The 24293-nt window shown below is 38.2% G+C and overlaps 2 protein-coding genes across 5 annotated transcripts in view; one reads left to right on the forward strand and one right to left on the reverse strand.

Moving 5' to 3' along the window:
* CCDC122 (coiled-coil domain containing 122) overlaps positions 1–11003 on the reverse strand; it is a gene marked incomplete at its 3' end in the record, with an annotated part of 49725 nt that extends 38722 nt beyond the window's left edge. The window contains exons 1-3 of one of the 3 annotated variants that reach the window (XM_079722101.1): positions 10721–11003; positions 1035–1189; positions 404–519 (exon numbers count right to left, since the gene is read on the reverse strand). In XM_079722101.1, the coding sequence (XP_079578227.1) occupies positions 404–519; positions 1035–1080 (162 nt within the window). In that variant the 5' untranslated portion in view covers positions 1081–1189; positions 10721–11003. Of the gene's footprint in view, positions 1–403; positions 520–1025; positions 1213–10720 lie in introns of those variants that run through there. The other 2 variants (XM_079722103.1, XM_079722102.1) reach the window with 2 other exon arrangements.
* A 1407-nt stretch (positions 11004–12410) lies between these two features.
* LACC1 (laccase domain containing 1) lies at positions 12411–20621 on the forward strand (the record flags this gene model as incomplete). 2 transcript variants are annotated; one of them, XM_079721680.1, is made up of 5 exons in its annotated part: positions 12411–12960; positions 13536–13714; positions 14835–15000; positions 17766–17991; positions 20519–20621. In XM_079721680.1, 5 exons carry the CDS (start codon positions 12411–12413, stop codon positions 20619–20621), a joined length of 1224 nt encoding a protein of 407 aa, XP_079577806.1. The 2 variants fall into 2 exon arrangements, with proteins under 2 accessions (XP_079577806.1, XP_079577805.1); XM_079721679.1 differs by lacking the exon at positions 20519–20621 and adding an exon at positions 19102–19261.
* Between the last annotated feature and the right edge of the window lie 3672 nt (positions 20622–24293).

Genomic DNA, 24293 nt, shown 5'->3' on the forward strand with positions numbered 1-24293 from the left:
CCTGAAATGTTCACTGGCAACTTGTAATTCATGAGCCATAGCTTTAAGAACACAGGCTTAAAAACTTAACCTTCTTTCAATTCAGAATTTTAGGAAAAACTATCAAATAGAGTGAATTTAAAATAATTCTATGTGACATGTTTTTTATGCTTATTTATAGTCACAGTGACATTGTTGAATGTTTGCACACTGGATGTGTAAAATGTTCTATGAAACTGGAATACTCATGTAGACTTTACTTAGGGATACCAGAATAATTTAGAAGGTGTAAATATGAAAAACAGACATTTTAAGTTGCCTCCTCAGAGTTATTAAGTTATGCTTAATAATTTCCCTGTTACAAATTTAATATAGCTTTGAAGAACATAAAGACTCATTTAAAAGACTGTGTGAAACAGGTTACCTGCAAATGGAACAGAACTTTTTTGTTTTTTTCTATTTCTGATGTTTGTGATTGTTGTTGCTGTGCAACTTGCTCGACAGCATCAGTTAATGAAGATGTGTCTTGTTTAGCCAGAGCTAGACAAAATAAAGTACATAATAAAAATCTAAATGCAAACATTCTAAGAAACATGTTTCTTCACTCAAAGTCATGAAAATTGTTGTGTTTTCTCAAAAATAAACTAAATTTAGGGTTGGTACTCTTCCTTTTTGACTATAAACAAAACCAAAATCAAAGGCCATAAAAACAGACAATTCAAAGTCACCTACTGCAATATTATACCTGTTACTTTATGGAACAGTATAAATATTTTGATTGTCCTAAAAATTTTTATCTAGACCATTTGCACATATACTACAATTATAGTGGTACCATAACCATTTCTCAATTGCAGTTGATGAATTTTCATTATAGGCCTGAATTTTCAGGTTGTTATACTTTTTCTAAACATTCTATAAGTTTCCTCCTGGTAAACTTCAACAGCTTCCCTCTATTCTAATTTGCTACTAATTTTAACACAATTATCCTATCATACTACTTTTTTGTTACCGCTCATCTTTTAGTTATATATTTCTGAAGATAGCTTCATTACCTTCTTCAGGAACTCCTTGACTCTTCCCTTCTTTGTTGCCTGACATTCTTGTGTCTCTTTTCCCCTTTTTAGTTCACCTTCTTTACTCCTACAAAATAATCAGCGTAGATAATCTTTCACTTTTCTTTTTTTTTCCCCGTCATGTATTAGTGATCCTGAAAGTAAATTAACTGTCAAATATCTCACAAGGATGACGATGACATTCATCATCAGTTCCAAGAATTAAAATACAATGACTAAGTGAGAGATTTGGGGGAAAAAAGTAGAACTGTCTTTCCATCTTGGTTGTCCTGCTTTTCAGCTGTTATGACCCTGAGAAGTTTCTTAATTTCTTTGCTCATCAGTGTCCTCATCTGTAAAACCTCATAGGGCTGTTGTAATAATTAATGTATGTAACATGCTTAGCACAGAAACTGACATAGAGTGAGTAACTAATTATTCTGGATTAGTAGCTAGTACCTCTAGAACTATTATGAAATGGATTCTAAAACTGTAACCAGAATCTGTGAAAAACAGTGCTAATATGAATTAGCAACTTCTGTCATGGGTATAGGATGCAGGGAATATGGCACTCCTCTGTAAGGCCAGGGTAAGCCTTACGCAAGTTTAAAATCACCATTTAATCTCTTCTATACGTAGGAGAAACTGATGAGATAAAGGGGCAGTTTTTTTCTCCCCTGAAAGATGGAGAGAAAGAGTTCTTTCCTGTACCAGCGCAACAAATGAATGCTGAGTTGGCAGAGTTAAAGGCAGTACCAGTCTTTGGAAAAAGAGTATCTGATTTTGCCCGTCCATTCCTATACAAAAGAAATCATACAATTTTGCATGATTAATAAAAGGAATGTAGTGTTCCTGCTTAACATTTGAACATATGGATTTTTCTTTTTAGATGACATCCTTTTAGAAACACCTCCTCCCTAAAACCACCTAGTTTCTCTGAAGTTCATGCCATCATGAGCTTCAGATGAGTAAAGTAAGAAAAAGTAAAAAGTAAAGTAAGCTTTACTCTTCCTTATTGTTATCAGTTGACTTCTAAATCTCTACCCTTCACTCCTAGATTATAGTATCTGACTTACTGTGTCTCTATTACTACTTTTAAAATATTTCTTTGGAATTTCAACATCCACACAGGTGGTACTTTTAATACCCTGACTTCTCAGTTCTTTGATGTTTCTCCTTATCCATCCTCCCCAGCCACCCACAGAGTATCACTACACCTCATCCATAATCTCAGATTCAAACACTTATTTTTCAGCTCATCCCTCCTAGTATTTTGACTGTAAGAGCTGTTCAACCACACTGACTCTTCTACCTTTTCATGGTCCCTTAGCCTTTCACGTACTCACGTCACTTACCCAGTTTAGATTCCTTTGCATTCAATCTCACTTTTTTTGTACCACTCTCTCCCTGTCCTACTTCCCTGGAAAAATTCCCACCAGTTGCTTTGCTTACATACTAGTAGCTGAATACACCTCAAGAAAAGCACACACCTGTCCTGTGGTCTCACTTAAAATTCAAGACACTTTATGTCAAGTGGGCCCTTGATGCTAGGCCCCTAGGATTCAACAAGTTTCATGGATGATTATTTCACTCCTTCTTCTCTGTCTTCAAACCTCCCACGTCTCTTTCCCCCTCCTCTTTCAGTTGATAACCCATCCTCTTATTTAACTGAGATAGTAGGAAAATATCAGAGAGGGTGGTAAATCACCCCATCTACCAGTCTTCCTGGACCTATACCTATATACTAGTCTATTCTTTTCTTGCAGTGAATAAAGTGTACTTGCTCTGACCTAGGGCCAACCCTCTACTTCTGTACCCCTTCCTCTCCTACTCAAGGACATTGCTCCTTCAAACGTCCCATCAATAGAATTTCCTCCTTTATTTGGTCAAACATATTATCCTGGACAGCCTATCGTATAATCATCAACAACAATAACCACTTTTGCTTGACACTTTAATCTCTTTCAGCTATTGACCCCTTTCTTTGCTCTCCTTTATAGCCAAGATCCTTGCTGTCTACTTCCTCTCCACCTGTTCTTCTTGAACCCACCAGAATTAACCGTTTACAACTCTAAAGTTCTTATCAAGGTATCTATGACAACCACATTGCCAATTCAATGGCAAGTTTGGTCCTCATCTTCCTTAACGTATCCATGTTATTTGACACATTTGATCATGCCCTCCTCCTTGAAACCACAGACTTCTTGGTTTCCTTTGCTGGCTCCTCCTCACCTTTCTCATTTACGTTAGAGTGCCCTAGCACTCAGTCCTCAGGCCTCTTCTTTTCTCTAAACTTACTCTGCAGGTAATGCCATCCAGTTCTATGGCTTTAAACTCCCCTTATAGGCTCACAACTCCCAAATTCATATCCCTAACCTGACATCCCTCTTGAGCTCCAGACTCATACACAATTTCCTACCTGATATTTCCACTTGAATTTCTTATAGGCATTTCAACTTACTATGTTGCAAACCGAACGCTTTATGTCTCTGTCCACCCCATCACTACCCCTAAACCTGCTCCTTCATGGTCTCTCCATCCCAGTAAATTATAAGTTTATTTTTCTTATTCACACTCAAAACTCTAGAACATTAGCAGGGAGGTATCTAGAAGGGTACAGAGCCCAAGGCAATTTAATCAGCTTTGCCCAAGATAATCAGAAATGAGAGCTCATTGTTGATGTTCCGTAGACCCTTTGGGAAATCATTTGAGATATTCCCCAAGTATGTGGCCCAAGACTGCTGCCCCAATTGTTTTACTCAATAGACAAATCAGAATCTTGACTCTTTTCTTTCTCTTACATGCTGCATGCAATTCTTTTGGCAAAACTCACTGGTTCCACCTTTAAATTATATTGGAATCCAACCACTCCTTACCTCTTCCAAATAGTGTCTTAGCTAAGAAGGCTTCCCTGATAATCCCTCTAAAACATGACCTTCATCCCCCATTTCCTTACCCTGCCTCATTTTTCTTAACAGCATTTATCACTTTTATCACTTTTCTTTTTTATTTCCTTTTACAAATGTAAGCTCCATGAGGAAAGAGACCTAGAAAAGTGCCTGGAACATAACAGGTGTCTAACTATAGTCTATCTCCACTTCAGTTGACCCTGTTCTACTGACAGAATAATGCTTCTGAAACACTGTTCTGATCACATCAAATAGCAACCAATCTTTCAACTCCACCTTAGATGCATCTTCTTTAAGAAGTTTTTCTTGATCTTTCTGGGTAGATATGATCTCTCTCTCTCTCTTTTTAGTACAATTGTTTCTATATCTCTATTATACCAAGATAGATAACAGTCTAGGTCTCAGGGTAAGATAGGGCTAATCTTGAATCTAGGTTGTGCCACTTACTAGTTTATTAGGTAAATTCTTTCCAACCTGAGCCTCAGATTCCTTGTCAATGATAGTACCTTCCTCATTAGATTTTTGTGAGGATGAAGTGAAATAATGAATATAAAGCATTTAGCAAATTCCTGCCACTCAACAGTTTCTATTCCTACTGTTTACATTATTTTATATTATATTTCCTTATTAGACTATAAGCTCCAGGAAGTCTTACTCATTTTTGTATTTTTTAAAGTATTTGATGAAGAAACCAACAACAACAAAAAAAATTAAGAAAATTAGATTTATACAATAAAAAATAAACTGGTACTTCTTGATATCTATTTCTGAAGCAGCATAAACTGAAGAACTCTTGGGTGATATTTATTTAAACCAGCTATTCATGAAAGGATATCTGGTTTAAAATTGAGGAAGTTTTCATTTTTTCTGGATCTCTACTGTAGAATGGACAAAAAATAAAATGAAAACAAACTACTGCCATCTACTGATAATTCATTACAATTGCATAAATCAATAAAAACAAGAGTTTAGAGACTAGACAGTATTAATTATTCTTTCATTCAAACCATGTATGTCGGTACATATTATATACAAAGCATTGTGGGAAATATAAATATGAATTAAGTGATTTAAAAAAAACAACACCTTATAATACCTACAGTATTTGATAGTAAATATCCAAATATTACTTATAAAAAAACATTTAGGCAAAACACTCTCAACTAAAAAAGTAGCCTTAGGGCTTCCCTGGTGGCGCAGTGGTTGGGAGTTCGCCTGCCGATGCAGGGGACACGGGTTCGATCCCCGGTCCGGGAGGATCCCACATGCCACGGAGCGGCTAGGCCCGTGAGCCATGGCTGCTGAGTCTGTGCGTCCGGAGCCTGTGCTCCGCAACGGGAGAGGCCACAACAGTGAGAGGCCCGCATACCGCAAAAAAAAAAAAAAAAAAAAAAAAGTAGCTTTACAGAAAACAGTGCAATGGAAATACTATAAACCACCATGTTCTATATTAACTATAGCCAACATTTACTAATTACCATAAGTACTTTCACATAGATTATCTGTTTTATCCTTCAGAGCAATCCTATAAGCTAGACATGATTTTTACCTGTATTTTGTAAATGAGGAGACTAAGACTTCAAGAAATAAGGAAATTCGCCAAAGGTCATACATCCAAGCAGGAAGGATGAAATTTGAAGCAATTAGGATCCAAATTTACATTTATTAGGTATTTAGTATGTACTAAAGCATTGTGATGAGCATGATTTTTGTGCACCATCTCATCTGAATTCAAGAGGCGAGTGCCTGTAATTGGCCCTTGGGAGGAGATTTTTAAAAGGCCATGGTTTGAGTTTTTAGAAACTCATCGTCTGGTACCTCCCTTCAAGTTAATGAGCAAAATAAAGCAAGGCTGTCAAACTCCCCTAGGGTTTTGAGAGCTTCTGGCTTAAAAGCATCAAGACGAGGCAACTGTCTATGTGCGCCCATGTCACATAAGCACCATTTTTCATGCTGAATGGAAAAAGCTGCTATGTGGACCTGCCAGGCAGTTTAAGTAGTTAAGTTTATAATTACCTCCTACCCCCTTTAGAACATACATTTTATTAGAAAACAAGGAAAGAAAAATTACTTAGTTAATTTTCACATAAGTGTGAAATTGCTTTTGTTTTTGTTTTCCAAGTGGGAGGGGGAGTTTAATATCTGAAGCTGACTTTTAACTGGGGAAGCTAAAAAAACTGACCTGGGGAAGAGAGAAAAGTTTTCCTGGAATTGAGAGTTTAAAATTATGTCTATATTTGTCATAAGCATTATGGAATCAGTTCTGGATGGTTCAATTCCAACAATAAATTAAAGAGGAATCATGGGGAAAATGTAACAAACTGCACAAATGAGTAAGAATCAATAATACATACTTCAGGTAAAAAAGAGGACAAGTCTTTTCAACCACATGTTCTCAAGAGAAGTTACATCATCAGTGTCATCCAAAAAGAATAAATTAATTGAATCATTAAAAATGTACTGCATACCTATTATATACCAGAGTCTTAGGATCTGCTGAAACTAGGGACTTTTCTCTTCCCTGGCTAGGTAATGAGATTAAAGTTTCAGGATGCTGAAAATAGAAAAAACCAGAGGATTGGTACTGTTCCTTAACTTTCTTTCAAAGACAATTTAGAGAACATTCAGATATTACTCATTGATAGCTTTAAGTCAAAGGTGGGATTTCTCTGAATGTACAGATAGTACTGGACTACAAAAACATCTCATTTTGGGGTGTAGACATACAAGGGTTGGTCTGCAGCTCAAATCTAAGTTTTAAGGGATGCCCAGTCAACTGTTTGAAAAAGAAATTATAGGTCTTTGGTGAAATCCAGTCATAACCTCCCTGCTTGTCTCATTCAGGACAGTAAGGGGAAAAGTCTTTTATTTTTACTCTGTAAACAAGTAAACATGATTTCTAAACCAATTGTGGTCCCTCAGACAGATGTCTGTGTCCTCACTCCCAGAAACTGTGAATATGAGCTTATTTGGAAAAAGGATGTTTGCAGGTGTAATTAAGTTAAAGACCTCGAGACGAGACCATCCTGGATTTAGGGTGGGCCCTAAATTCAGTGACAGGTGAGAGGCTGTGCACGCAAACAGACAGTGACTAGGCCACATATAAAGACAGGACTCTGACCCACAACCTGCAGCAACCAACCCAGGAAACCAACCATCATCTACAGTAACCAGCTAGCCTGCCATCTGAAGTCAGACCACTATCTCTAATAACAATTCAGGAACCAAACATTAACCCCTGTAACAAATGGCCCCAAAATGGCCAGCGCTTGATTAATAAATAACAGCTTCCCTAGTTTTTGTCCCTACTTCCAACTTAGGACCAACCAGAGAGAGCCAAATATGCATCCCTAACCAATCACATAGGATGTGCAACTTCTAGTGAGCCCACCTACAGCTTCCCCAGGCCAACAGCCTGCAATCAGGGCATACTTGAAGATTTCCCTTTTTTCCACTATAAGCTTTCCCACCCCTCTGCCTGCCTTTGAGTCTCTGCCAAAACACAAGTAATGTGGCTGAGTCACTTATTCTAGCAAGCTCTGAATAAATAGCCTTTGCTTACTCTATGATTGGCCTTTTCTTTATTTCCACTCAGGTGTCTTTATGTGAGAAAGGTACAGGGAGATTTGAGACTCACACACACAGGAAAGTAGACCATGTGAGGACAGAGGCATACAGCCCCAAGTCATGAACCCCAACGCAAGGAACACGTGGAGCCAACAGAAGCTGGAAGAGGCGAGGAAAGCTTTGAAGGGAGCAGGTCCTGACACACCTTGATTGAAGACTTCTGCCTCCATTACTGTAAGACAACACACTTTTGTTGTTTTAAGCCATCCAGTTTGTGGTCATTTGTTATGGAAAACTTAGGAAACCAACATAATCTTTTAACAAGGAAATTTGCATGTTACATGTCCTTTTCTAGAAGGACTCATAAACCCTAGTGTGAATGGTTTAAAGACAACTGTTCCCAGTTTTATTCTAATTGTTCTCATGATAAGGATTTACATGGTGATTAAGAATGTCTGGGGATTTTCCCAATGGTTCCCCTAAACAGCCAGGCACTCTCTCTGCCCCCCAAATGCTCTAAGTTTCTATGGGGGAAATAGATTCAAAGTCAAATAATGAAAATGTAGAGGAACAGTAGGTGTTCTCTTAGTCTACCTACACTTAACCTCTAACCAACTGACTCATTTTGTTTCCTTTTAAATCATAAGCTGCTAATTCCCACATCACGCTGAATGCGCATGCTGAATGCTAAAGGGTTAGAAAGCTACTCTCCAGTGAGTCTGCCCACTTCTGCTCCTACCAGTGGAACTGTACATCTGACAATGTCACTTGTGTTTGTTCCTGAGCCTGTTTATGCCAGTTGTACTTGTCACTGTGCTTTCATAATTTAATTAAATATTATGTAAACCAACGAAATAGTGTGGAAATAAAGTTTGTTGTTTCTTTAAAAGCTATGTTTAATATTTTGGAAAGACCCAATTAAGGTGAGTTGTTTGAATGTGTGAGATAACTATAAATGATTATAAAGAAGAAATCTGCACTCAGCTTCACAAGTGCCTCTAGGTTATTTTCCTCTTAAAGGAACCGAATCTTGGGAAAGCTTAGCTGATGGTTGAGAAGTGTAGTTTATGGAAGAGATATGAGGCAGAACTCTAATCAGGAGGCCATGTGCAAAGAAAAGGCCTTGGACGTTCTCAACAGATTGGCGAACAAGCATATAGTGGTTTTAGGTTAAAAAATGTTCAAGGTATTATGGTATACTTTTTGTAACTCTCTGGTTTAAATGACTTTCCTTTGAAACAGTTTTATTTAGATATAATTTATATACTACCATGTTCATCTTTATGAGGTATACAATTTAATGTTTAATTGACTTTTTCAATGTACTGCTTGGTTATGGATACAGACTGCATCTATGAGAGAGCTTCTCCTACACAAACAAAATGCTAAAGGAAGCAGTTAATTCTGCTTCGCGAGGGGAGGGGGATTCAAGGTGATGTTTGAGCTTGAAGGGTCTTGAACAAGTAACAGCTTAAAAAAGCATATAAAGAGAAGAGTGTTCTAAGCAGAAGGGATAGCTTATGCAAAGGGTGAAATCATATGGTGTTCCAAGGAACAGCCTTTAGTTTGAGTGGCTTGGGAATAGGGAAGTTGTTTTTTCAAATCTAATTATGCATCTGAATCATCTGTAGAGATTATAACAAAACAAAAAGCAAAGCAAAACAGGCCGAGACTTGACTCCCCGAGTTTCTGATTCAAATGTGTATCTGGAGGTGGTGGAGGGGGGAGCTCCCTGGATTTATATTGTTTTAAGTTCTGCTTGTAGTTCTGAGGTGTAGCCAGGATTGAGAGCCACTGGGGTGGGGGGAATGGGGATGAGGTAAGAGACTGCTAGGACATGAGGCCACAGCCTGGTACCAGATGGTGAAAGGAAATGGTATATAAATACAACATAACAGCAAACTTTCTCTTCCCTGACAGCTTCCCTATTCTGAAATGTTTCTTTTTTAACTTTTTTACTGTTACCGTTGCATGACAGAAAATGAATTCCCACCATTGTCTATAAAAACAGAGATAAATGTTTTCACCCAGCTTTGTAACTAAAGACCTCTATTTTGCTTACAGTAATATTTAACATAAAGCAAGCTCAGGGCAGAGTGGATCAGGTGCACCACATAGCACTCAGTGCTCTTAATAAATGTCCAGCAAAAATGATAAAAGTACAATTTTTTTTTTTTTTTTTTTTTTTGCGGTACGCGGGCCTCTCACTGTTGCGGCCTCTCCTGTTGCAGAGCACAGGCTCCGGACGCGCAGGCTCAGCGGCCATGGCTCACGGGCCCAGCCGCTCCGTGGCATGTGGGATCTTCCCGGACCGGGGCACGAACCCGTGTCCCCTGCATCGGCAGGCGGACTCTCAACCACTGCGCCACCAGGGAAGCCCTGAAAGTACCATTTTTGACAGAAACATCTGCCAGATACTGAACAGTGGGTTCCTATTCTAGGCTGGTGACGCCATAGAATAGCAGCACCTGCCCACTTCAGGTGCTCTTCTAAACTCCCAGATGGCTGAGATTCTTCCTCTCAGGGGCAGGTTCTTCAGCACTTATCGTCTGAGCGACTGTCAGAAGAAAGGGACCCCCTCCTTCCGTCATAACCAGTTCCACAGGAAGCATCCTTTCTCCTCCTCTTTGAAGGTTGGAGACATTCCCCTTGGCCAGAGCGTCTGCCTTCCATATACGTAGGAGCTGTTCAATATTTTTAAATAAATGAATGTTATGCTCTTTCAGGGCAGAGAAAGGATGCTAATTTACATCTTTATCACAACTCTAAGGGTCAGTGCCTTCTAATTTTCTACTCCTGGCGCGTATTTTTCAAAGGGCACCTAGGACCTCCGTTTATCCACACACGTGCAGGAGCTGCAAAGTTTAGTCAGCAAGTTAGGCAGGATCAGCCAAAAGGCAAAGGAGGGGTTCAGCCAACTCGTTTCTGGAAACAACTAAAGCAAAACCGTTTAAAAAATTTTTTAAAAGTCTACCTCAGGAGGCACGTTACTTGAACTTGCATGGGACAGAGTGCCAAGTGCTAACGCAAGGAGGTTCTCAGGCCCGGGCTCTGCCGACTGGGAGCGCGGACGCCGGCAAAGGGCTTCATCGCCCCCGGGCGGGGTGAGGCGGTCATCGACCCGAGGCCGCTTGGCCGCGCGCCCAGTCGGGAGGTCCACCCCGCTCCCTCGCGCCCTGCCCACCCCCGCGCAGCCACCGGCCCGCGGACCCGCCTGGCTCCGGTCACTCGGTCGGTGCGTTGCTCCGGTTCCCGTTCCTCCGGTTCCCGTTCCTCCTCCTGGCGCCCTCCTGACCCGGAAGTGCTGACGGTTCCCCCGCGGTCTGGCGCGTCCGACCCGAGGGTCGCTCCCCGGATCGCTCCCGCCTCCCCGCACCCAGCCCCCCGGCCCGGCCTCCGCGGCTGTCAGGGGGCTGCGGGCCGGGGCTCCGTCAGTCCGCGGTCAGGCGGGTGAGGCGGGACGGGCGCCGCCCGCCCAGCGCCCGGGCACACGCTCGCGGCCTCCCGGTCTCGTTCAGGCGGAGGACTGGGGGCGGCAGACGCCTCAGAGCTCGCCGCCCACCGAGTGTGCAGCGGAAGGCGACGCGCGACGGGCGAGGACGGAGAACGGCCTCGGGTGTGCGTCCGGCCGTCGGAAAATCTCGAAGGGGCGGGAGGAGTCCGGCAGGTGAGGATCGGCGCCCCACGGGGCCCAGCGCGGACCGGGCGGGTGGCAGAGGCGTCGTGGGGCTTTTCACGGTCCAGAGGGAGGGGGTTAGGAGTAGCGGCAGGAGAAAACCATCCGGGGCAAAGGGGGTCACTGAAGGGGTCACCAAAGAGAGACCGGCAGCCTGGGGTGGGGGAGGGCAGGGGCTGGGGTGAGAAGATCTGTGCGCGGGGAGTGAAGAGGAGAGCAGGTGGGACGCACACCTGATCCAAATTGCCGTTGCTTATGAGATAATTGCCATACCTGAGTCCTGCGTGAATCCTGGAGTCTGCTTTTATCTCCTTAAAAACGCATTTTAAAAAATTGAAGTGTAGTTGATTTACAATATTAGTTTCAGGTGTACAACATAGTGAGTCAATATTTTTATAGATTATATGCCGTTTAAAGTTATTATCAAATATTGGCTATATTCTCTGTGCTGCTGTACAATATATCCTTGTAGCTTATTTATTTTATACATAGTAGTTTGTACCTCTTAATCCCCGACCCCTATCTTGCCCCTCCCTCCTTCCCTCTCCCCGCTGGTAACCACTAGTTTGTCCTCTTTATCTGTGAGTCTGCTTCTGAAAAACAATAACAAAATGCAGTTTTTCTGAAGGAAAAAAAAAAGCAATTAAGAATTTAAAATTTTTTAATTTTTAGGTGCAGCTCCATTTAACCTATTGAACTCGAGACCCTGGTATTTCATATGAAGCGATTGTAAATTAGCAAACCAGTCGTATCCGGATTAATGATATAGCAATAAGTTGACACCCTGTAATTAAAAAAACAGGACTTTGTCTAAGTCAACAAGTAATTCCCTGCTTAAAATGTGCTACCTGCACCATTGTAAAGCAATTATACTCCAATAAAGATATTAAAAAAAAGTTGCTACCTGAAAACAAAACAAAACAAAAACTGTTGTTCTGCTGGAAAGATGTAAAGTACTTTCACGAAATGAATTAACAGATGGCTTTGCTTTTCATTGTCCTGGTTCTGACAAATAGTGGACTAGCTTTTCTGGGAGGAATCTAGATTCACTATTCTGGTTACATTTTTAAGTCAATGCAATTCTTTTTACCCATCCACAAGTTTCTGTTGTAACTGTAAGAAGATTGATATAACTTTGTATTCTTACTTATGCTAATTTTTCTTTACAGGTGATTTTGGGGGGCACAGAAACCTTCTTTGAAGAACTTTGTACAGTGTTGAAGGATGGCAGAAGCAGTGTTGATAGATCTCTTTGGTTTGAAATTAAACTCTCAGAAAAACTGTCATCAGGCATTACTAAAGACATTGAATGCTGTCCGATACCACCATGGTGCCAAGGCCAAGTTCCTTTGCATAATGTGTTGCAGTAACATCAGCTGTGACCATGATAATTGTGAATTAGAAACAAGCAATGGATTATCTGCTTTCCTGAGAGAATTTGAGACTGTTAGCAATCCCAGCATGGCCGCCTCATTGTATACCATTAAACAAAAAATTGATGAAAAAAATTTGAGCAGCATTAAGGTAATTGTGCCTGTGCACCGGAAGACATTAATGAAGGCTTTTATTGGTCAACTCTTCACTGATGTTTACAATTTTGAGTTTGAAGATTTACAGATGACTTTGAGGGGAGGTCTTTTGAAACAGCCTACTGAAATAAACATAATCACAGCTCAAGAACTAGAAGCAATCCAGAATGAAATAGAAACATATTTGAGAAGTTTGCCAGCACTGAAAGGAGAATTAACCATTATCACATCTCCTTTGATCCCAGGTACGTTAAACACTATCTGTTGTTTTTACTGGATGTGAAAAACCAGTCTTTCTTTACAGGTTGTTCACCTCTTTTTGCTTCTTTCTTTTGTAGCAAAAGTTACAACATGGGAGTGTCATGCATGGCCTTGTAGTGTCAAGGGGTGTCAAGGGATAGCCACCCTAAATAAATAAATTCTCTTTATGTAAATTCAGCTTTAAGACAAATCCCCCAGCCTTCCTTTTAAATGAGATTTATGACTGTAAGCATTTCCTACTTAGAAATTCTGAAACCTTAACTCATTGGCGTTCTTTCACAGAAGAAGTTTACTGTGAGCTATATGCTATTGGGATAACAAAGACAAATGGGACAAAAGATACCCTTTGAAGAGCAATAATCCCACAGAGAAGGTAAAACAAACTCAAAGCATAATGTCCTAAGAATAGATGGAGGTATAAAGAGCTGTAGAAATTAGAAGGCAGATAAACTAATGCAGGATGAGGTGATTAGGGAAAGTCTTAATGAGAGACTGGGTTTGTAATGCTTATCCTCTTTTGTATGTCATGTTTTTAATCTTCATTGTTTATCTTCAACAGATATTTTCATACATGGATTTACTACAAGAACAGGTGGGATATCTTACATACCAACTCTCAGCTCATTCAATCTCTTCAGTAGTTCCAAACGGAGAGATCCCAAGGCTGTTGTTCAAGAAAATCTGCGTAGGCTGGGGAATGCAGCAGGATTTAATGTGAAGAAATTTTACCGAATAAAGGTACAATTTTGTTTCCTATTTTGGAAGATGTAAAGTATATTCTTTTGATTGATTGATTGATTGATTGCTGTGTTGGGTCTTCGTTGCTGCATGCGGGCTTTCTCTAGTTGCGACAAGCAAGGTCTACTCTTCCTTGCGGTGCGTGGGCTTCTCATTGTGGTGGCTTCTCTTGTTGTGGAGCACAGGCTGTAGGCGTGCAGGCTTCTGTAATTGTGGTGCGCAGGCTCAGTAGTTGTAGCTTGCAGGCTCTAGAATGCAGGCTCAGTAGTTGTGACACATGGGCTTAGTTGCTCCGTGGCATATGGGATCTTCCAGGACCAGGGATTGAACCCATGTCTCCTGCATTGGCAGGTGGATTCCTAACCACGGCGCCACTGGGGAAGTCCCTAAAGTATATTCTTGACTCTGCTAATGACTACGTGGACTTTAAATAAGTTATTTAACATTTTGCATCTAGTGTTTTATCTAAGATTTAGGGTAATGTTTGTGATTAGTTTTCTTAGAGCTGTATACCATAACCTAAAGATCAATTCTATGACGATATATATATATTTCACCTGGAGCTCCTCACATCTAAAAGTACAGTGAATTCTCAGAGTATAGTACCACTGCCCTTCTTGATTTAGAAGGGAGGTTCCTGCATGGTGGGAGAGAAAAGCCATTATTAATCAACACTAGGAGGAACTAGGGTACAACTGATGAGATAATTGTTTCTTACAGAATTCTAGTGTTACTTGACTCCAGGAAAAGTAAAAATATCATTGATTTGGAAATTTAATTTCTTTCAGTAAATTAGTATTTTGTGGAAAGTACTGCAATTAGAGATTTACCCATCTCTAGTGGGAGGTATTCATGACGGGTGGACTATTTTGAATTTTTTTTAATGTTTGTTAAATGTAAAAGTCTGCTTTCCTTTGAGGAAAATATGCAGAGATTATCATATCATAAAGTTAAATAAGTAAACTTGTTATTTTATCATATATGGACCTGATATATTTAATGAATGGTTGTAACCTTAAACTGGTTATATAATTTTGTACAAGATGTGTACTTTTAGAAAAGCTTATGGTATGAGAAACTCTATCTTCAAAACATTTTTTTCTCACATGTTTGGTATCAGACTGATCATGCCAATGATGTCTGGATTATGGGAAGGAAGGAGCCTGAATCTTACGATGGAATCACCACAAATCAAAGAGGAGTCACAATAGCGGCTCTCGGTGCTGACTGTATTCCTATAGTTTTTGCCGATCCTGTCAGGAAAGCATGTGGGGTTGCTCACTCTGGTAAGTGTACTTAATTAAACATCTAGGATTTTACCAATTTTTTTGGTACAGGAAAAGTTATAATTTCTTTCTGATGGACATTACAAATAGTTAATTACTACCCATGGTGGTAAGTGTAAAGATAGGGAAGAGCTAGCAGACTCTTAAGACAGGAGCAGATAAAAGGAGTCCCTAAGTCAAATTATATGAATCAGAGTATAATTCCCAAAGAAAACCGTACTTAGGCTGATTCCTCGGGGATTTGTAGGATTGGCTAGGTGACAGTGTTTCTCAGCAGGGGTGCTATTAACATTTGGGGCAAGATAGTCTTACACTGACTGCAGACCAAGTTTACTTGGCTTTTGAAATTCTTCATGCCAGTAGCACTCGGAGTTGTAAGAACCAAAAAAATAAAATAAAATAAAGCCTCCATGCTTTTCAAAACACTCCCAGGGAGTTGTACTGCCTCTAGTTGAGAACCCTTGAAGTCCAGGTAATAGGGAATAGGAAGTTGAGACATGTCGGGTCACAGAAGGTGTTTATGAAAATTCAGCAGCATGTGTAAAGATGTAGAGGTAAGAAAAAGCAAGATATGTTTGGAAAACCGCCTTTAGTTTAATATGCTGTAGTCTAGTGGCTTTAACTATTCTCTAAAGATAAGAACAAAGAATTTTTAGGTTCTGTGTTGTGTTAAGGTTATGGAATTTTGTTTTCTGGTGATTTTTTAAAAAATACTGTTTAGATTATCCAGTGGTTATGAGTCTATGTGAAATGAAGAATGATCTTTTAGATTTTCTTCTGCTTGTAAATCAACGACTACTTTGCATTTTAGACTATAGATAAATAAGAAAGTGGTGCATTTTTCTTTTGATCTAGCTAAAGTAATGAATGACTAGAAGTCAGTAACGTTGTCAAAAGTTACTTAAAATTTGAGTTTTAGTTCCTGGATATAAAACAGGAATATTATTCGCTACTTCCTGGGTTTTGAAACATTAAATTCAAAAATATCAAAGGTAAAAGAAACAGTCTTGAAAAGGAACAAAGTTAGATGTCTCACACATCTCGATTTCAAAACTTGTTATAAAGCTACAGTAATCAAAACAGTATGTATGGTGCTGGTATAAAGACAGACGTATAGAGCAATGGAATAGAATAGACATCCCAGAAATAAACCCTTGCATATATGGTCAAATGATTTTTCACAAGGTACCTAGACTATACAATGGGGAAAGGACAGTTTCTTTAACAAATGGTACTGGGAAAACTGGATAGTCATATGCCAAAAAATAATGTTAGACCCTTATCTTATGTCATATATAAAAATTAACTCAAAATGGATCAAAGATCTAAATGTAAGAGCTAAAACTCTAAAACTCATAGAAGAAAGTGTAAATCCTTGTGATCTTGGATTAAACAATGGTTTCTTAGATATGATGCCAAAAGCACAAGCAACAGAAGTAAAAATAGATAAATTAGATTTTCTCAAAAGTAAAAACTTCTGTGCATCAAAGGACACAGTAAACAAAGTGAAAAGCCAACCCAACTGATTGAGAGTAAATATTTGCAATTTATATATCTACTAAGGAGCTAATATTCAGAATATATAAAGAACACCTACAGTTCAACAACAACAACAAAAACCAACTTGATTGAAAAATGGGTAACGGACTTCAATAGAACATTCTCCAAAGATGATATGCAAATGTCCAAAAAGCATGTGAAAAGATGCCCAACATCGCTAATAATTTGGGAAAAGCAAATCAAAACCACAGGATATCACCTCACACCCATTAGGATGGCTAATATTATTTTTAAAAAAGTGTTGGTGAAGAGAAGTGGAAACCATAATGCACTATTGGTGGGAGTATAAAATGGTGCAGCTCCTATAGAAAACAGTATGATGGTTCCTCAAAAATTTTTAAATAGAATTATCATATTAACCCAGCAATTCCACTTCTGAATATATATCCAAAAGAATTGAAAGCAGGATATTGGCAGGATATTTGCACACCCATGCTCATAGCAGAATTATTCACAATAGCTAAGAGGTGAAAGTAACCCAAGTGTCCATCCACGATTGAGTGGATAAGCAAAATTCATACAATGGAATACTATCCAGCCTTAAAAAGGAATGAATCTTGAGCATATTATGCTAAGTGAAATAAGCCAGTCACAAAAAGACAAATACTATATGATTCCACTTATAGGAGGTACCTAGCGTAGTCAAATTCATAGGAACAGAAAGAAGACGGGTGGTTGCCAGAGGCTGGGGAAGGTGGAAAGGCCAAGTTCTTATTTAATGGGCATAGAGTTTTAGTTTGCAAAATGAGAAAGTTCTGGAGATTGGTTGCACAACAATGTGAATAGACTTAACGTTACTGAAGAGTACACTTGTAAACAGTTAAAATGGTAAATTTTATGTTATGTGTTTTTTCCCACGATTTTTAAAAGTGTGCATAAAAAGTGAAGGAGAGAGAGAAGACTAAGAAGATATAATTCCAGTGGAAACTGAAAGTATAGAACATTTTAGAAAGGAAGTGGAAGGGACCTCCCATTAAATGTCTCTTCTGTGTCAGGTGCTTTGTATAATATACCTCATTTAAAAACCAGTATTTTAATTAATTAGTTGATTATTTGGCTTAATTAATTAATTTTGTGATTCATTTACTATTTCTGGACTTTGAAAATACATAACTGACTCTGCTCATTTTTAACTTAGATATAAATTATGATGAAATTTTCTTATGTTTTAACTTTGCTTATCTCTTTTTCTTCTTATTTACTAGGTTGGAGAGGTACTTTGTTAGGTGTTGCTATGGCTACAGTGAATGCTATGATAGCAGAATACGGCTGTAGTTTGGAAGACATTATTGTTGTACTGGGGCCTTCAGTAGGACCTTGCTGTTTTACTCTTCCAAGGGAATCAGCAAAGGCATTCCACAATCTTGATCCTGGATGTGTACGGCTCTTTGGCTCACCAAATCCCTATGTTGACATCCGTAAAGCCACGAGGTATGCTTGATTTCAGTCCAGAACTGCAAGTTTGATTATTGCTTATTGCTTCTAAAATGAAGATAATTTTAGAAAACAATTAGTAACTCCAAGAAAAATTCAGCTGGCAGGTTTTTAAGTAGCTGACATATACACTTACACAAAAACTAATTTTAAATATGAACTCTTTTCTCATTTAAGTTTGAATAACAGCAGTCTTTTGATCTGGTATCTCTTATTGATTTAAAAGTGAAGGAATAAACAGTTGGCATTTAGTTTTAAGAGATCTACTTAAACTTCATATAGAAAAGTTGGCACTTTTTATAGAAAAGAATGGCACTTCACAGACATTCCTCAGCTAAATTCTCCTAAATATAATAAACTATCAGGAAACTGATATTTTAAAATTATTCTTATTCTCTAATTAGCTGGAGGAATATATTTCTCAGCAAAAATACTAGATAATATAAACACATAGATACTTTCAAGTTTTTTATGGTCCCTTACATTTTTGAATTTATGAAATTTTGCTATTAATAGATAATAAAAATTATTTGTCATTTCTACAAAGGAAAATTGATGTCTGATTTGAATCGTGTTTCAAGTCAGCAAAACCTTACCCAGATTCTGCCTCATTTAGTACATAAGTAGAAAGGATTGAAATTGATTCTTAAACGTGACCTGTGAAATAAGTGTCACTAATTTATAGTCATATTTCCTACCATGAAGTGTTTAAGGCGAAGCAAGTTTTCTGTGAAAAATCTGGTTAATAGAAGGAAAGGAGGCGCGAGAGCCAGATGACTACAAAGCATGCTCTGTCTGAATCAATTGAGTCTTGTCTTCAAGATTCTTCTTAAATAAGTACTTGATTTTGCTTATAGAATCCTATACCCAGATCATGTCTTCAGGACAATATGGAGGTTATACAGTTCACATATGAACTTAGGTGATTAATGGTGGTGAAATCTACCATTTCCTGACTTGTCCCTGTTCTGTAACTGAATAACAATTTGCATTGTTCCAAGCAGATCTTTCCCAGAATTCTTTTACACCAATATCCATACTTTTTCCATATTGCTTTGGCTGTTGGTAAAGTAAACTTTCTGTCTTTTGAAAAATCTTTATCCTAAGGATTCTTCTAGAACAGGAAGGAATTCTACCACAGAATATTCAGGACCAGAACCAAGATCTCAACCTCTGTACCTCCTGTCATCCTGACAAGTTTTTCTCCCATGTCCGAGATGGCCTTAACTTTGGTACACAGATTGGCTTCATATCAATTAGAGAATGAGGTATAGTAGCTTCTCTCTCCCTGCTCCCCCTCCCTTCTCCTCCCTCTTTCCACCTTTCCCTCCCCTCATTTTAAAAAATAATTAATTATATTTAACTTTACTTATTTATTCCTATAGGAAGAATTAATTCTCTACTTTTTAGTGAAGCAATAGTAGTAGAACAGTTAATTTTCTGTGACATACTCTAATATAAAGAGCAGCTACTTCTTTTCCTAGTTAATGAAGAATATATTATAAGTATATATAAAAGTATAAAAATAAAATAATGTTTTCATTAAAAAATCATGTTATGGGGCTTCCCTGGTGGCACAGTGGTTGAGAGTCCACCTGCCGATGCAGGGGACGTGGGTTCGTGCCCCGGTTCAGGAAGATCCCACATGCCGCGGAGCGGCTGGGCCCGTGAGCCATGGCTGCTGAGCCTGCACGTCCGGAGCCTGTGCTCCGCAACGGGAGAGGCCACAACAGTGAGAGGCCCGCGTAACGCCAAAAAAAAAAAAAAAAAATCATGTTATGTATGCCATTAACTCTCCTATGTACTTGACATCTGTATATTTTCTTTTTTTTGACATCTGTATATATATTTTTGACATCCGTATATTTTCTATCATAACATCTTTATATCTTTCTTTTTTAAATTCTTTTGATTTTTGAGAAGAAATCTTTACATAAAAATTCTAAATTCTATAATAATAATACATACACAGACCAGCCTGGTTTTACAACCAAATTTCCAGCTGATTATCTATAGTAGGAGTTGGTCAGTTTTCTTTAAAGGGCTAGATAGTACATATTTTAGGCTTTGTGCAACATGTAGTCTCTGCTCAGCTATTCAACTCTGCTTTTGTAGAGCAAAAGCAGACAGGAGCACAAATGAATGAGTATGTCTTTGCTTCAGTAAAACTTTATTTACAAAATAAAGATTTGGTCCACAGGGTATAGTTTGCTGACACTTGAGCTACAATCATAGAGCAAGATTTAGCGTAATTTCATTAAATTAGTATTTCTTAGAGATGGATTTTTTTTTTTTTTGGTTATACAAAAAATATTTTGTGACAGTGATTTGGCACTGACCCTTTAGCATACACCTGATTTTCTTTAAGGTTACTTTGAATTGAATTAATATTGTTTTTAGGCTTTACAATGTCTTTAACTCTTTAATGTACAAAAGGCGTTGATAGATTTAGTGATTCTTACATTGATATTTTAATAACACTACTAATGCCCTCCTCATATTTGATTTCTATGTATTTTTACAGATACTTGACTGGATTTTTGCATAACTGTTTCCTGCTTCCTTCCAAACCAACTGTAAGAGAGAAATTTAGCTGTCTGATATACTTAAAATCAAAAGGATTATAATGAATAATTCATCTTTCAGATATATTTTCATTATTATCCAAAGCCAAATGATTTCATTGATTCTAACAATAACTGACACAAAATCAATATGATGTATTGGGTTGGCCAAAAGGTTTGCTCAGTTAATGAATACGTTGTTCAATAACATTCCTTGTGAAAATGAAAAATGTGTCTTTTATTTTTACTTAAACCCAAATGAACTTTTTGGCCAACCCAGTAGTTTATATGTTACATAGATAAGGATTATTCTTAAAGTTTGTACTCTGTATTTGTTATGTAAATCAGGAATAGGTCTATTCAGTTTAGTATTTATTGGGGAGCCTCTATTTGTCAAGTGTTGTGTGAATCATAGATGAAATCAAGATGAGTAATACTTTTTCCCTTTGAGTCTAATGCAGTGGAAGAGATAAACACTTCTAACACTTTAATTTTAATAGCCAAAGAGTACAGGAGAAGGGAGGATTAATTCTATGCGAAAGGCAGACTAGAGAAGGTATTACAGAAAAAATAATTTACCACATGCGCCCAAAAGATGATGTATAGGCTTTTGACAAATAAAGAACAACCATAACAGGTAGAGGGAATACCGTAAACTAGGGCATGAAACTGTACATGTATAACATGTTCTGGAAAGTGAAAGGTGTGGGCAGGAGTTACTGGAAAAACAGGTTAGGAACAGATTAGTTCGGGTCTCAAATGCCATGTCAGAGAGGTTGGAGTTTATTTTCCAGGCAAAGAGTAGGCATAGAAAGTAGAGTGTTTTTATGTCCTTGGCATTATATTTAACAGGATGGATTTAACTTGTGAGAGACTAAAGCAGAGAGATTAGTTAAGAGGCAGTCATGATACTTTTAAAAAGAAATAATGAAACCTGAATGCAGTGGAAATTAAAACAGAGGCAAGAGTAGATGAATTAGTGAGACATTTCAGAGATGGAATCTGCAGATCCTGTTCCTAGATCATGGAGGTAAGAGGTGAGGAAGAGTGGAGAAGTCCCTGATGCCTCCACAATCTCTGCTTGGCTGACTACCTAGAGTGGCAGCAAAGATGGGGAGGAGGTTTGGGGCAAGAGGGAGGGATAATGAGATTGACACACAGACTGAAGTACATCCAGATGGAAATATGTGGTCAACAATTAGAAATAGAGACCAGGAACCTGGGAGGGAGTCGCAAAAAAGACAGCAATTTGGGAGTTGGCTATGCAGAGGCAATGCCCGAGTCTGCTGGAATAGGCTGGATCATCTCCGTAGAAACATAGAGTGAGAAGAAGGGAGGCCCAAGGATGAAACCTCATGCAACACTTGCATTTGGAGAGCCAGAAGCTGAACCAGTCAAAAAGATTAATCCTAGAAGAAAAAAAATGTATAGTCATTTTGGAGAAAGAAGCCAACATAGATATGAGAGGTACTCAGAAAGAAATCTTCAGGGAGTTCCCTGGTGGCCTAATGGTTAGGATTTGGCGCTTTCATTATGGAGACCCGGATTTGATCCCTGGTCAGCATCCTGCATGCCGTGCAGTGTGGCCAAAATACAAAAATAAATAAATAAGTAAGTAAAAAAAAAAAAAAAGAAAGAAAGAAATCTTCAGAGAGAAGATAAAATGAGAAGAAACCAATGGATTAACCATGTTGAAGCTGTTCTATAGGTCATGGTGGTGGAGTCAGATTTCAGTTCTTTGAGGAAGAGGATGCACCAGTGTCAACCCTTCTTTGCTAGTATTTATTGGAGAAAATAAAGCACCGAGGGCTGTATTTTGAAGCATGGTGTGTGTGTGTGTGTGTGTGTGTGTGTGTGTGTGTGTGTGTGTGTGTGTGTGTGTGTGTGTGTATTTGGGAGGGGGAATGAGTAGTCTTAAGTGTATTTGTAGGCTGAAGAGAGGAGTTAGGCTGTTTTCACTTGGGAAAAAATGGTATGTATGGTATGTACTTTTAATGTGAATTGTCACATTGTACCTTAAAAAGATTTCTTATTTCATATATATATTTCTTCCCTGAATATGCAGAAAATTACATTTGCTTGGTACTTATAAAGGACTTTCAAGTCCGTTACCTCATTTTGCCTTTACAGGTACCCTGAAGTACATGTCAGGTGCTATTCCTTTAATTCAGATGAGAAAACTGAGCCTCATTCAGGTAGAGGCTAAAATCACATAATTTGTGATAAAGTAAGATTTGAACCCACATCTTGTGACTCCAAATATCATTTCAGATTTTACAGTTAATCAGAGCTATCTAAATTAAATTTTTGCAACTTTTTGTTAATATCACACATCCACTCAGTCAAAATTTTGTTGAGATGCTAGGGTAGGTTAAAAATTATAGTTATGGCCCTCAATATATTTAATATTCAGTGAAAGGTGACATTCAATAAAGCAACAATTTTAATACTGTTATATGTGTTGTATGGTGGTTTAATTCTTTTATGTAACTCATAGGTCAGTGTGAAATTTATATAAAATACCTCATTTCTTCCAATTTAGGGAAGGCATTAAATGCAAATCATAGGACAAACTCATGCAATCAAACTCATGTAAAATACTCTTGTTTCATGATAACAATAAGATTAAGAAATAATTCCATTGAGAAAGATGGATAATTTTCCAGTTCTTCACTGTATATTATTTTGTTGAATGCAGAGTATTAGGCAGCCATGTTTTACTTTATGTACCAAAATACTCCTAAACCAAATAAAAATTATGTTTCATTATCTATGATTTTGCATTATCTGTGTCAAAGCATAGAATGAAAAGTTGTCTCCTTGCTGTTTTACTGAGTGAAAAGTATTGATTCAGTAACTCAAAAACAGAATGTTGGTTGTTAAATAGCCATATCTTATTGCCTTTACAAGATCTCTCTCACTTTTAAGCATTTGTATATAGGTTTCTGGGACTTTCAGGGTATAACTACAATGATGACTTTTAATAAGTTTTGTTCTGTTTTCAATCTAAGCACTACTAACTGCACATAGAAAATAATAAGTTGTCGTTTTAGTAAGACGATAAATTAAGTTTGTAAATCAGAGTTCATGACATGATTTTTTAGAGGTACTAATTAGCAAACTAAAATTTATCTAATTGTAATTTTAAATTCTGAAGAGTAGCATAGTAATTAAATATGCTATACTCCATTGCTTTATAAAGCAAAGGAAAAAATGGTCTTTCCACTAGGAAGTAGTATTTCTACAAGTAGCTCTGCTCTTTTCGTTGAACCAATCTTAATCTCTGTATTTATTTGTACAAAACACATATATGGCTCTTACTTTATTTTTTTTTATTTTTTTATTTTTTTATACTCCAATAAAGATGTTAAAAAAAAATGAATGAGACTGGAAGAGCAGTACAACAATAGGAAAGAGGAGAATCCTGAAGACCAGGACAAAAGCAGTGGCAGAGAATGGTTAAGAAGATGAAATCATAGAGTGTAACGACATTCAAGACTGCTATGGCACTCCCTCAGCCTGAATGCTCAGCCCCATGCTACCTGTAAAATATCTTCTTACTCTCAAGGTTCAGCTCAAAGGTTTCTTCTTCCATGAAGTCATCTCTTTGAGAACTCTTCCTTTGCTCTCTCACAGCCTTTTGTTTGCTCTGTACGGTCAGGCCACTCAAGGTGGCTGTTCTCTTGCTCTTGGTACATTCCCTGCTCCACCTGCTTCACATACACCCTACCCACA

The sequence above is a fragment of the Hyperoodon ampullatus genome, assembly GCF_949752795.1.
Source record: "Hyperoodon ampullatus genome assembly, chromosome: 16".
In the NCBI taxonomy this organism is placed as follows: Eukaryota; Metazoa; Chordata; class Mammalia; order Artiodactyla; family Ziphiidae; genus Hyperoodon; species Hyperoodon ampullatus.